Genomic DNA, 15,379 nt, shown 5'->3' on the forward strand with positions numbered 1-15,379 from the left:
TTTTTATTATTATTATATAATTGTCCAAATGCATAAAATTGTACAGTTGTTTAAAAATACAAAAATAAATTGAAAAAAATGTGGTTCTCTCCAGTTATTTAAAAACACAATAAAAATGTGTTATAGTTTAAAAGTCCATTGAGTCCATATATCTTACGATTGTTGTCTTCAGACATACAGGAGTAGAAGTGCTCCTCTGCAACGAAGTTGAACGGAGGTTATATTTTTGCCAGTGTTTGTGAGATTGTTCGTTCGTTATTAACCAAGATTATAGCAAAAGTTACAGATAGATTTTGATTAAACTTGTTACAAAGGTTATGTATGGTCAGTCTAAGAGGCTATTAAATTTTGAAAGTTCAGGGTAAAACAAAAAGTAAAAAATACGTAATCGGTCATAATTTTGGAAAAAAATGAAATACATCATTCAATTTGATTTTAGGTGGAAGTTTCATTTCAAGTTGAAATTGTTTTAGTATTTCATTTAGCATGGCATTTACAGAGCTATTTAAATCAATGAACACGCTGTAATAAGGTGATCAAGTAACACCTGTCACGGGATATACAGAAGTAATAATATATTATATACGTGGATTTATTTATACGTTAAGAAGCACGGAAATTCTATTTATTGAATTAAACTACATAAATATATCCAATGACCTTTCCTTAAGACTTTTTATTAGCCATTCATGCGTGCACAGACCATCTTTTTATGATTCGTAGAATAGTATTCTAACATTCAATATATGTTACAAATGGTTCAATCAATAGATGTTACTAGGTATGTAGCGACAGAGTCAACCTTTTCGGAGTCCCCTTGATTCCAGGTATTATTTAGTGGTGTGTCGATCATTATTTATAGCTGCAGTCCCGTCCAGTTCAGTCTTTGCCCGGTCCAGTTCAGTCCTAAAATCTATAAAATTCGATTTTTGATGATGCCACTCTACTTTATTTCTTTTTTTATATCATTTCTACTACTGACAGTCCAAAAGACCGGTCCAAAGACTTGACTGAACCGAATATATGAGTAACACAACATGAATCTTCGTCCGGATTCATGTTCGCTAAGTAGATAAAAATTAATGCCGAATGCCTCCCAATTTATTAATAGTATTAATGTTGGCATCAAGGGCTGTAGGTAGCCAAAAGTATAAAAAAGAAAAAGAAAAAAAAAAGAAGTTCAAAATAATTCAAAAGAGTCTTGCAACGGAGGAGATGGGGTTCTTTCATTGCTGGTGTCAAAAGTGGCGTTTCCATACTCACAAGGTTCTTTCCACACACTTTTTTATAGCTCTCTGGGCATCCTGGTTTGAAAAACAGATATCTCTTGCATGGGCCCTAATGAACTTGAGGAGATTGGGCTCGGCAGTTTTCTATAACTTTTTTTTTGACAGAGCCCTTCTTCCTCTCTAACGTTTCGAACTTGCCGAAGGCGTGGACGGTAGTCCTGGAGACGCCAGCTACTTGGAGTGGACGAATGGAAATTTGTCAATGTTATTCAAGTGTGATTTTCTCGACTTTTAAGTAAGCTAGATATCTCAGGTTTGTTTTGTATTGTAAGTATTTGTTCATGCTTTAATATTTCGAATATTTCTGAGATGATTTAAAATAAATATGTTAATATTTATTTTAAATAATCTCAGATGAATTAATAAATGTATCACTCATCTTTAATTAATTATTAAATTAGTAAGTGTTCAGATTTCAATGGACCACCTTAACGTCATTTTTTGAATCTCTCACAACATTTAAAATGAGAATGATTCAAAAACAGCTTTCAGGCAACAAGCCAAATGACTGGGATTCTAAGTTCCCATGACCCGAGTCCATATGGTTTTGAGTCTATATTGTTCCGACTTCTGAGTCTAAGTTTCTGACTTGAGTACTACAGCTCTGTGTAGCAGTCCCAATATTTAAACGTCCTGTCCGAGCCCTTCCGAAATCATAAGAACGCGTCCGAATATAAGAAAAGCCATCATTTAGAATAAACTTTGTCATATAACGGTGTTATAGTTAGGAATTCATAATCCATCAATATTTACTAATGTTTATGATAATAATACATTTTACCAAAATGTATAATTGTGACAAACTATTCTTGCACATAAAAGATACTTGAAATTTTACTTAACTAATTAAATTATTAAACTATCGTCCTTTACTATAATATTAGTAAAAAGGACGCCTTCTAGGTGGTGCCAGAGAATGGCCATGTTCCACATGAAGGAGACTGATACAACCTTAGATATTACAATTAACATAGGGTTACCTCAGTTACATAAGAAATGCTTTGTATTTGGTTATCACCAGTTTAATTATTTTCCCCTTATCAATTTTATGGACGTTGAATGGTTGAATTCAAATTAGCTCTTGTCAAGCTGTCATAGTTGGGAAGAATTGACTATCTGCTACCAATTGATTTTGGATATTTATATTTCTTTTTGGAAGAAAGGTTGGGATATAAAATTGCTGTAATGACTTAATAAAGAACTAATATAATTTATGTAGAGGAAACATTTATTATTATCTATTTATGATAAATATATCTTTATAAAATCTGATCTCTCCATCAAATTCTAGACAACAGTAGTAAATAGCTAAACTCTTATCCCCTTTTCTCTCTTTCTATATATTCCTACATAGAAGGTATAATCTGTTATTTTGTTCGTTTCATAATCTATAGAAAATGATACTATTTTAAGTATGAAGTATATAAGTATATGAACAAAGAATTAAGAGTTTTATCTTTGTTATATAGGTACCTATTTATGGTTACACGAAAGGAGAAGTAGGTTTATTACGAACTACTTATAATAAGAACAGGTTACATAACGCCAAGTCTATCTACATGTATGTTTAAAAATATATTAAATTTAAACAATAATTTTTCTCACCCCCTTTTTTTTATTCCTACTAACTGTTAGTGCTGGATCGGTCCTCGTTTCCTCCCCCTTCCCCCTATTCAGTCTTTTTTTTATTGGTCCAATCTTTTTTAGCATTCAAGAAGTGATATACATCGGTCCTACAGTCCTACGGTCCTAGGTAGGATTGAAGAATAACGTATAATAATCCGTTCTAGTCACACAGCTCCACTTTTAACTTAAGTAATTTTGCCTCATTGAAAGAGTTTATGAATTTTGATGAAATTTCCACGACTCGAATGACGTAAGTATGTTATTTCAATTGTTGTAGATTTCATAAAAGACCGGTCTTAGGACTACTTACAAATTTTATTAGGATCGGACTGCATTCTTTTTTAGTTTTTTAGAGCGATCCAATAGGACTGACTGTGTAGAGCAGATATTCCCATTTCGAGGATCGTGAATCTTTGTAGAAAGAGAGAAATATAACGAGAGAGAAAATACACATTCACAGTCCACACATTATAATCTCTCAAAGAAATCCTTTAATTATTTTAAAATGATTATTAATATCACAGACTTTGGGAATCCTTTCTAGTATATAAATACAAAATGAAAAACATTGAAAATGATATAGTATGGATGATTATATTCAAATATGCTTTTAGGTAGGTACCTTTTACAATATAATAATAACTGCAGTACGCTCTTCAAGCGAGTGTGTTATTACTTATTGTTATTAGTTATTTGTAATTCTCATGGCTAGCTCCGTGGAATACTATTAGAACAAGCTCCCTCTAAAAAAAAAAAAAAAAAAAAAAAAAAAAAAATATTAGCACTACGCTTGATGGATAATGATTAGTTGTGTTTTTCTTTATATTGATCAGTGTAAGTCTTGTGTAACTTGTTCGTGTACCATGGATTTTAAGAGTTTTCTAAAAATGAATTACCTTACTCTGCTCACAATGGCAGGAGTAATTATAGGTATCATTGTAGGGATTATTATTCGCTCAGAACAAGATGAAATTATGAGTCCAAGGGAAATCATGTACATTTCCTTTATAGGAAATATTTTCCTACGAATGCTCAAGTCCATCATTATCCCACTCATTATTCCTAGTTTAATAGTCTCCATTGGCTCTTTGGATCTTAAAGACAGTTCTCGCATAGGAGGAGTTGCTATAATCTACTACTCTGTCACAACTTTTCTTGCAGTCATTTTAGGGATTGTTTTAGTTGTAACTATTCAGCCTGGATATGGGGCTGATATTGATAATCTTTCATCCGTGACTGATACGTCTCGAAATGTTACAACTCCGGATACTCTTATGGACTTAATACGAAACTGCTTCCCACCAAACATCCTTCGTGGTTTAGTTTTTATACAAATCGCTCTTATTATCTGAAAGTAAAACAAAAAATGAGACAGGGTATTCACTAATAATAAAAGGAGTTTTTGATGGATTAGTGTTCATATTGTAAACATGTATACTTGGAAATTAAGTAAATACCTAATCTCATTAAAAGTTACTTTAAACAAGATGAAAAAAAAAAAAAAATTAAAAGTTTATAACAAAGTATGCTTAAAAAGTAAAGTAAACAGTTTTTACTGTATAAATTGATGAATGATTCCAGCATTTGTCTAACGTTGACTTTAACAACTAGTGATTTCTATTTATTTTAGAGTAATTAAAAATAAATGCAAGATTGTAATTTTATATTTCAATTTCAAACCCCTTCAAGAGTTTATTTTCAAATAAAAAGAGTACATTTCTGTTTTATTTTGAGCCACAATTCAGCAGGATAAGACTGGAATTGTATATCCTGGCACTGACGGAGTGATTAAAAGAAAAAATAAACCCGACATTGATGGCTCGGACAAGAATACATGGGACATTAAAACTGAAAGCACTTGGAATTCAAATATACTTGGACTCATTGTATTCTCTATTGTTCTTGGATTGGCCATTGCTATTAGTAAGGAGGAAGGAGCTCCTTTACTTAATTTTTTTCAGTCTCTAGCAACTGTCATGATGCGAATAACGATTTGGATTATCCATTTAGCGCCAGTGGGAGTAAGTTTTTAATCCTCTTATGTGTATATAAATGATTTAAAAGAAGTTGTAGGGGGCGCTCATTTCGTTCTCCAAAGGAGAGAATGGAATTTATAAGTAATAATCAGGTAATAGCTACGTTATAAGGTATAAATTTCCTTCATTTGTGAGGTTTTTTTTGTTTTTTTAATTTAAACACATACTTAAATGTTTCAACTATCGTTTGAAGAAATTTCATGAATCTGTCATAAGCCATCTATATGATACTGTATGTTGAAAAAATATAATATAGAATTAAAGAAGTTGTTAAAATAAAGTAGTAATTTCTCTCGAAAGTTCAGTTTACTCCGTTGCTGTCGAATAAATATTGGAAATTTCGACATCACTAAAAAAAAAAAAATAAAGGCTACATCAAATAACATTTCTTATTCCTTCAAATATATATTTTTTAAAATCCTTTAACATACATATGCGAATCTATTTTATTAGATACATTAAATACTTAAAAAAAACTCTTTGATTTAACTATGTTTCAGCATCAGCTCTGATCTATAATATTTATTACTTAAATGATAAAATGATAATTTTGTTTCTGATGTAAGTAAATGTATTTGAATTGGAGTAAACCTATATTGTAACACTTTACTTGACAATATTTCTGAGGTGTTCATTAACGTATATAGGTATATTAAGAATCAAATATCACTTTGAATAGTAAATCTCTTCACATCCTTTGTTTGACAATAATTTATTAGATATATTATTTAAACAACAACAAGAAAGACTTTGATAGACTAGATTTTACTAAGAAATAATGATACTCTCGAATGCACATTCCAATATGCTTTTCCCTCCTTACATATAACCCTATTTTATATTTTCAGGTATGTTTCCTAATCATAGGAAAAGTTTTGGAAATGGAGAATTTTGGTGAGAGTTTTACGAAATTAGGAAAGTACTTTGGTACAGTTCTACTTGGCTTATTTCTTCATGGGTTTATAGTTCTTCCATCACTTTATGGTACACCATTAAAACTTTTTCAAAAAGTGGTATCTTTTACTCATTTTTATTCATTTGCCTTTCTTCTATTTATTTTCCAGCTTTGAGCACTAGAAAGTCGCCAATTCGATTCGTACTCAATATGGGAAATGCTCTTATGACAGCCTTTGGAACAGCTTCCTCTGCAGCAACACTACCTATCACCATGAACTGTTTAGAAGAAAAGAATGGAATTGATTCCAAGATATCTAGATTTGTTTTACCCATTGGAGCAACTATTAATATGGATGGAACGGCGTTATATGAAGCTATCGCCGCCATTTTTATTGCTCAGGTACAGAATCAAATGAACATACATATAATTTGTTTATTATTCAGAAGTGTAAAAAATTATTTTATGACAAGGTCATTAATTCAATGAGTATACAGTTTTTAGAAGAATAAAATAGTATTGTTTTGTTTCAAATAATCTTTTTTTTAACGAATAAAAAAACAACATACTTTTGAATTAATATAATGCTTAAATTAATTTTAACAATATTATTTGTGACTGTCAACATAAATTCATTTTAATAAGGACAAATATTCTAACTGAAGTTTCTATTTCCCCCCGTCTCCATTTAATAAAGTGCACAAATTGACCCGTCAAGTATATTTTCAATCATTTATCTAGTTTCGAGGAGTTCCCTTGACATTTGGAAATGTAATTGCGATAAGTATAACTGCTACTGCTGCATCTATTGGTGCCGCAGGAATTCCTCAAGCCGGTATCGTCACAATGGTTATGGTTTTGGATACTGTAGGATTGCCATCTGAGGATGTTGGACTAATCCTTGCAGTTGATTGGTTACTTGATAGGTATTGTAGATCTTATGATATTATTACATAAAGCTGTTAAAAGAAATGAATCTGCAGAATGCTAATTTATTTAAAACAATATAAGACCTTTTAATTTTGAAATCCATGGATATATCGAGTTAAATAGATGTATAGCCAATTCTGAGAAAAAACAAGGCAAATTAAACAAAAATGTCTCAGTATGAAATGATCGCAAGTTTTTTGTTCTTAACATCACTCAACCTCAAACGATTTATTTGTTAAAAATTTGTGCGCAATATTTTGGCATTTTTTTAAAGCACTCCCTGTCCCCATGTTTTCAAATTTTAAAAATGATATCGGAATGAGACTTTGACCATTATAAGTTTATGAACAGCTCTAAATCTTGGGGATGAATTGTGCAAGTAACGCAATATTATAATATACTTGCTGACAATATTTCTTTCACTCTTATAGGTTTAGAACCACAGTCAATGTTTTGGGAGACTCAATTGGTGCTGGAGTTGTAAGTCATTATAGTAACAAGGAGAAAAAAGTCGAAAAGGATGCCATTTCAATGTGTGAAAAACCTACTGAATCATCACAGGACAATCACGAAGTAACGACAATATAGATTTAATTTATTTTTATTATAAAGACATTTTTGCATTTTAAATTATATAATTAATTAATTATTGATATATTTATCTTATATGCCCATGCCTGTTCTCAAATGAAAAATGAGCAGTTTGTCAAATAAAAATGGTTATAATATATTATTGTTTAATTATGACTTTTAAATGTAAACATTATACTCACTTTGAATGTTTTTTATACCTTTTAATACCTTATGAAATACATACAAACATTATTTTTTTCGTGAATATATAATGATGTACATATTTTAATTGTTAAATGAGCAACATTATTTTAAATGAAAACAACTACAAACATTAAGAATTTAATGAGGCATTTGAATGATTATATAATCTTTTTAATTGTTTATTCTCTTTTCTCTTGCATTTTTCAAAAAATAAAAATCTTAGGTTGTGTATGGATAGTTTCTTCCCATAAATACCTCAATTATTAAAATCCATTGGCTATTGACTGAGAAATCCAGAGATTCGTGGTCGAAAATTAAATCCGTCTTCTCCTTGAATCGCACGTACTAAGAACTGATTTCTAAAATACTGTCGTATCAAATATGACTCACGGAGTATTATCTCACTCAAATTATATATCCTTCTACATTTCGGACTGTTGTAGTTTGAATCACAAACCCTACACTTTCCTAGATGTGAATTGTACGAGGTTCAGTGACAAGAAATGAGTTAGAATAAGACAAATAGGACACTCCTCTCATAATTTATAAGTGCCTACAAATTTCGTTATCTCATAAAAACTGATTCTTTCAATCAATTTATATATTTTTTCCACTAATGAATAGAAAAATGTTCCAGTTTATTTAAGCTTAAATTTTTCTTTTTTTTTATTAATTAGAAGAATCATTTTTGCGTAAAAAGTTTAAGCCGATTTGAAGATAAAGAAATAGTCTTATTATTTATTATCGACAACAAATTTTTTCTTCTCTTAAAAATTGATTCAGTCACTCAATTTTTATATTTTTTTCACTAATGAATAGAAAAATGTTCCATCTTCCTTAGGTATTTTTAAAAATTTTCTCTGTCAACTGATAGCTTATGATTTTTTTGCCCCAAGCTATCATGCAGATCTGCAGTTCATTACATCCTCTATTCATTAGCGGCTACAAATTATTTCATCTCATAAAAACTGATTCTTTGAATCAATTTATATATTTTTTTCACTAATGAATAGAAAAATGTTTAAGCTTCCTTAAATTTAAAAAAAAAATCTGTATTGATTAGATTAGTCATTTTGGTCCCAAAACGTTGAAGTAAAGCATTTTAAGTTATTAAATGAAGTTTAATCGTCATTTGTAATGTCATTAAAAAAAAGTCATCAAACTTATGAATTATGAGTTAAAAGATGTACATATATATGGTGTATTATGCATCACGAAACTTCTTATGGATAAGCTGTTTGAGCAACTTAATACGTGGGGGAGAAAAAAGATTAGAAGATTTGTAACATACCTACACTATGTTTCATAAAATCATATTTTCTTCACCTATCAAAGTTAATAGAAATACAAGGTTATACCATAACGCGTATACGACTGACGTTTGACTTCCACCATGTTTTTAATATTGACGTCATAATATGTAGATGAGCGGTTTTGTCAAAATCTGTTTTCTTGCCCAGCAGTCGTTATGATACATTAAATTGAAAATTGTAGCAATATGTCAAGCCCAATTACATAATGGTCTAACCTTGTATTTCTATTAACCTTGATAGGTAAAGAAAATATGATTTTATTAAACTATCCAATCATAACCTCACAAGATTTCAAATTGTAAACACTCACGTATAGCTTTTTTATCTACTCTCAACCTTGACTGACAAAATGGAAAAGAAAAAAACATATGGTACTGGCTATTTTATTTTCTTATCATTCAATTCTATTTCTGTAAATTTGTACCCTCTGACAATTATGGTACTAAAATTAATTTAAGAAAAAAGATTAAAAGTTGTTTTAATAAAAAAATAGTTCAGAACATACATTTTCAATATTACTATCAGTATAGCAAAGAAAACAATAATATATTACGAATAAGTGGATATTATGCACTAAATATGAAATGTTCCTATGAAAACATAAACTAACAATAAGATATTAATTTGTATGATTACTTAAATGACTTGTGATTCCTGAGTCAATATCTTTGGAGATTGCAACGACAATCAAATATTCCAATAAAATCACACAAGTTAAGAAGTAACTTATATTTTTAACACATAATCACTTAATAGTTTGCAATAACTATGTATATATAATAGCCGAATAGAATAGACTATCGAAAAAAGAGATGCACATTATCTTAAAAGTCTCGAATAATAATCTTCCTCTTGCTTCCCAATCTCAAAAGGTACTCACAAGTAATAAATAAATTAATTATCATGGGTGAGGCTTTAAGTGACCATATATTTTTTTTAGACTATTATACGAAACAGAGTTGACTTAAGGAGAAAAGGACACTAGAACTTCAATTAACAAGCAGTAGATGGAAGATGAGAACTCTCCCTACTCCTCACTAGATCTTTCAGTCGATTATTCTGTTATTCCGTTTTATGGAACTCTATAGTTCTTATATGTAGCAGTATACGATGATCTCGTAAAAGATCTGGAGGATTTTTTTAAATCTTGAGTATATAGGAAATGATTCACAAGTCAGAAGTAACTTCATAGACCTTGATGCAAAGAGCATTTGTACAATGCAGGATTCTCCCATTAAAGGAGATGATATCCACTGAATGAGGTACAAAGACTAAGGGGAGATATCCCTTTAACACAAAGTTGAAGAGAGGATCAGAAGACGGATTGCCTATTGAATATCCAAATGGAAAAAATATGAATTCCTAGGAACGGAAAGGATGAGTGAATTAATATATCCGAATCATTCGTACGAAAGATTCATCCAAATCACTATGAAATAAATGTGTTTGCACACATTTCATAACTTTTTTACGCTCCTCGGCTTCTAGTATTTATCTATAATTAACACTTATCAGTAGTGAGTAACACTGAACTTGGGTCCGTTGTCAAAAAGTCTTCAGCTAATGTCAACCAGACTGCGTTGCAAGTTTGTTATCGACAAACCTTATATATACCTTGGTAAAATGTAATCTTAATCGGGTATTTACTTGATTTTGAATCCGGTCATTTCAATACTGTAAAATTTAAAAAGTCGGAACTTAACAAAATTTTATTCAGCAACCTTTTTAATTGCAGTTTGTATAATATGAAATAATCAAAGTTTTAAGTCTAGCTACATCAAATCAAATACAAGCAAGACACTTCCCCCGAGACAAAATTATACACTTCTATTTTATGAAATATATAGGACTTGTCGTACAATACACCGATACTTGAAGCTCTTAAAGTTTCCCTTGACGAGAATACTTTTCATCATAGCTAACTTAAAAACCAGAGTCCTAGAACACTCAACAATGTTCGTCATCTTCATCACATAAACTCCAGCATCTAGGAGATGTGAGATGCACTACCTTTTTGCTTATTTCTCGCTCATGATGGTGAAATGACTAAATGAGTAGTATAGGTTGTTTATGTAAAAACAACGATGGAAACAGAATATCAAAAAATAATCACTAATATAAATTTTGAACGGTTTTAAATTTTTTTTAGAGGTAGGTCAACGGCTCTAATGTTTTGAAATTTTACGATTTTTGTCAAAAAAGAGTGTTGTTACCTTAATTTCAAATAAGCCCTTGGTGTTACAAGAATTCTTGAAAAACAAAAAATTGAGTTTAATCAATTTGTAATCAAATTATTTTATTATTATTCTTTTACTAGCAGTTGGTGGTAATTGGTCATAAAGAGCAAAGGTTGCCATAAATTGTGTTTTTTGCTATATGTCCATCTGTCTGATCGTAAAAGAAATAATATCCATATTTACAATTTTTGTGTCACAAATGATTAGCAACGGTGAATTTACTACTTGAAGTAGATAGAACATTATGTTATGTTAGTATAAGTTTGACTTTTTTTCTATAAAAAAACTTTAAAACCTAAATTAATTTTATATATCCAAAACCTTCGTAGTAGTCGTAATTAAGAACAATTGTGAGATTGTTTTAGTTGAAAATTCTCATGTTAGATCAAGATTATTATGAGATAAGCATAACAAATATCACAACGTAAACAAAAATCTATATTTTTTTACAATGATAAACCTTTCAAATATTTTTCTAATTTCTTATAAATCAAAATTTCAAATTTAATGTAATAAAGTTCTTTTTATTTCTATTGCACAATACATATTTTTTTAAATTAATAATTTAAAAGAGCACTTTTTCTTTTATCGGGATATAACCTTCTATGATCTTCGACCATTAGGAAGGGGAATTTGAGCTATTATTCTTCAGAAGTTAGTATACCACTATACTCTTTCATGAGACCAACTCCACGCTCAACAATATGATTAACAACTATTTAATGAATGATAGTATCAAGAGCTTGTGGGTAGTCATCTTGATCATTCCATAAGTAAGGATCTGTCTCAAAAGATGTCTCTGGGAGGTTAAGACTTTGATTTCTTTGCAACTAAATATTCAAAGTTTTTTTGTTTTAATTCATCAAGAACAGTATTTCTTGAGTCATTACTCAAATTTTGCATGGCCTTCAACATACGTCTTTTAGATTCTGTACATAATGCACTGTCAAATAGAACAAGCAAATTGATGAAACTAAATTTTGTGTTTTTCAAGGTTTGTTGCAACACCAAGGGGTTATTTGATATTCAGGTAAAAGCACTCATTTTTCACAAAAGTCATAAAATTTCAAAAATTTGAGCCGTTGAGCTACCTCTAAATCTTTTTCAAAACCGTTCAAAATTTATATATGATGTCTTTAGCCCAAAGGAAAAATTTACGACATTCAGAGCTTAACATTTCTCAAATTTTAAAAATTAGCTCCACCCTAGGTTCCATACTAGAGATCTTGGGATTTCACGGGAGACTGTCTAGAGAGCTATAAAAAAGTGGAGATGCCACTTTTCACAGTAGTAATGAAAATAAGCTATTTCCTCAATTCCAGACTCTTTTGATCCCTTTTTTTTGGTCCCTCTAGAGCCCTGATGCAAACCCCCTCAACTAAACATTTTGGGTGCATGTCAGGGGAAAGCCTGCAGTGTCCATAATTCAAACAATGAGACTACTGTCAGGCAGCACTGGGTTTTCATGACAGAGGACTACATCTAGAACGGGTGCCAGACCTTCTGCCGTCGCCTTTAAGCCATAATTGACGTTAATGATTTAGAGAGCTCAGGCACACATCTATTTATAGTATTTATTTTGTTAAAATTCTATTTTGAATAAATAAATTATATCTGGTTGAAGTTTAAAAGTTAAAGTGTTCAGATTTTAATGGAACACTCGGTAGGTTGAAATTATTTCGTACTGAAAATTATATACTCCTTTACACCTTTGAATAAGAGGAATACAATTTCTGGATGATCCTTCGTCGAATATATAATATATATTGGCCATAGAGAAAGAAATATATTGGGGCGACAAGGATTTTATATTGGGTGCTTGGCTTAGTTAGTTAGACAGAAAACAAACTTCTGAACTTAAAAACTGGAGCAGTTGTTATGTGCATTATTATACATATGTTCAAATCCGAAGGAAAAATTGAACTTGATTTAAATTGAGCACATCTTTAATTGTTTGAAACATCGTCTTAATTCTATTTGCAGGAAGATCTATTTAGGTTATTCCATTCATGGCTGTTATCAGAAGTATGTGAATATGAATACTGACTAGTGAATACTGATAGATGAGAACATGAATATTCTCTTTTAAATATTTTCCCCACCTTTAGTACGTACAAAAAAGGAGGGGGTAGAAAAGAGAGCATATTTAATGTATTCCCTAATTTGGCCAACTACCAGATTATTTCTAGTCTTTTGCCTGCTTCTTTTTGGAGGAAAAGATGGGTGATGAAATAAAGGTAACAAAGTAATATAGCTTCTAAAAAAATCCAAAAATATAGGCAAAAAACTTAACTCTTTAATAACATTTCTGAAAATATTATAAAACCCCAAATATCTTTTATTAATCCACGTAAACCAAAGCTGTTACATCTATAAACATTTTAGTGAATAACAGGGAATTTAATAATATGAATGGAAAATAAGGGAACCTTTTGAGACAAAAGTTTTAATTTTATTCAAATTTCTGAACAAGATTATCCTTACTCTATCCCTCAACCTTTCTTACAAAAAGAAAATTATAAAAAGGCTCAGTAATCGCAGTTGAGAGTTAACCAATCAGATGCAACTCCTTATTTAATAGCAATGCAAATTTTCATAGCTTTACGAGAGTTAATTTGGATGAAACAATCAAATTTCAAAAAGGAGAATAAGAAATAGACAAATCTAAGACTGACAAAAATTGATCTTTTATATACTACTTAAAAGGTCCTTTTTATCGTCCATTGAAAACGTCTCTATTATAAGGGGCTCTTACATATTGTGTACGTAAAAAATAAACGTTATTATTTTCCTTCTCTCACCCTCTCAATCGGTTCTAATAGTGAAAATATATTATTGTGCCAAAAGTTGTTACATTTGAGCGACTTTTAGAAGTGATTGACATTGACTCTTACACTTTTGACTAAAATTGTAAATTTCTTAAAATTTGCAGACGTTTATATTTTGAAACACAGATAAAACGTAGAATAAATTAAAGTTTATCCACTATGAATAAGAGAAGAGTTTAACTAATAATGGTTCGTATTTGTTGACCCAGTGTGAAGACATATTAACTTTGTGCTTTCATGCCCTCTTTCAGAAGGTGGCGTGGAGACCTTGTGAAAGAAACTAATCACAAGTTATGATTTATATCCCCTTGATGGTCCTAGGAGCCACAGAAAAGTCTTTGGCAGGGAGATTCATCGACTCAATCAGATCTTCCTTTATATTATTATCTAAACTTAACAAGTACTTCGTATCCCTCATTAAATTATGTCCTCCACTTCTTGACATCCTGAAGTGGTCTACTCCTTTTTTTTTCATCTTGGCCAACTTAAAAACCCGGTTACTAGAACACTTAACGATATCCGTAATCTTCATCTGATCAATTCCAGCATCTAGGAGATCTGCTTGTTGCTCACTCATGATGACGAAATGATTAGTTCAGTTTGTTAATGTAAAAAGGATGGCAGAAACATAATATCATAAAATAATTACTAAACCTTTTTATTGTTATGAAGAAACATAGTTAACAGTCCACGTTTTGTTTGAATCCAGTAATGGTATTGCTATTTCCGTAAAATACCATTTATACTTACAGAGAAAGTTGGTAATGTAACTCTGTATTATTATAAAAAAAATAGAGATATTGATTTTTGATCCGGCTAATTTTTCAATATAGGGCAAGACATTAAGAACTATTAAATATTAATTAAGGTCAAAAATATTTTGCACATGAATGTTCTATTATGCAGGTAACAAAATGAATGGGTTAGAGAAGGTAAAGTATAACATTAAAATTTAAGGGCCACCCTAATTTATCTCATTTAAAAGCCCCACTACACAACATCACTTTAAAATAAACTAAATTAAAGTGCTTCAACTTATCATTAGTTCTTGTTCAGTAAAACCTTCAGTATTTTTCATTGTTATATATATTTGTAAAGGCTAAATACACAATAATTAATAGTTTGCTATTATCTTTAATGAATGCTTAATTAGATTATTCATTATTTTAATAAACATTGTGTATTTATTAGTAGTGAAAGGCACCCAGTTACCATCATTAGATAAAGACGCCAACAGTCAATTATACAAATTGTTGACGATTATTGACTATAGGCTAAAGATAGGGATGCCATTTTTGTATTGAAAAAACTAAGTTTATAAATTTGAAAAGGAAAAACAGTTTTTGGGTGTGCTCTGTTCATTATTTAATTTGAGGTCGAAGTGTTGATAACTTCTTTGTTTGAACTAAGTATTCTCACTTATCTTTGGTGTACATTGTTTTAGAATG

General features: G+C 30.3%; 1 protein-coding gene across 1 annotated transcript; it reads left to right on the forward strand.

Moving 5' to 3' along the window:
- The first annotated feature begins 3,723 nt into the window (after positions 1-3,723).
- LOC121132373 (excitatory amino acid transporter 3) lies at positions 3,724-7,616 on the forward strand. The gene is made up of 6 exons (XM_040727771.2): positions 3,724-4,232; positions 4,650-4,936; positions 5,800-5,935; positions 6,016-6,248; positions 6,588-6,772; positions 7,208-7,616. The coding sequence occupies exons 1-6, from the start codon at positions 3,779-3,781 to the stop codon at positions 7,362-7,364; spliced, it is 1,452 nt and encodes a 483-aa protein (XP_040583705.1). The 5' UTR covers positions 3,724-3,778; the 3' UTR covers positions 7,365-7,616.
- Positions 7,617-15,379: the final 7,763 nt, after the last annotated feature.

This window comes from Lepeophtheirus salmonis, chromosome 2 (assembly GCF_016086655.4).
Source record: "Lepeophtheirus salmonis chromosome 2, UVic_Lsal_1.4, whole genome shotgun sequence".
Taxonomy (NCBI): domain Eukaryota; kingdom Metazoa; phylum Arthropoda; class Copepoda; order Siphonostomatoida; family Caligidae; genus Lepeophtheirus; species Lepeophtheirus salmonis.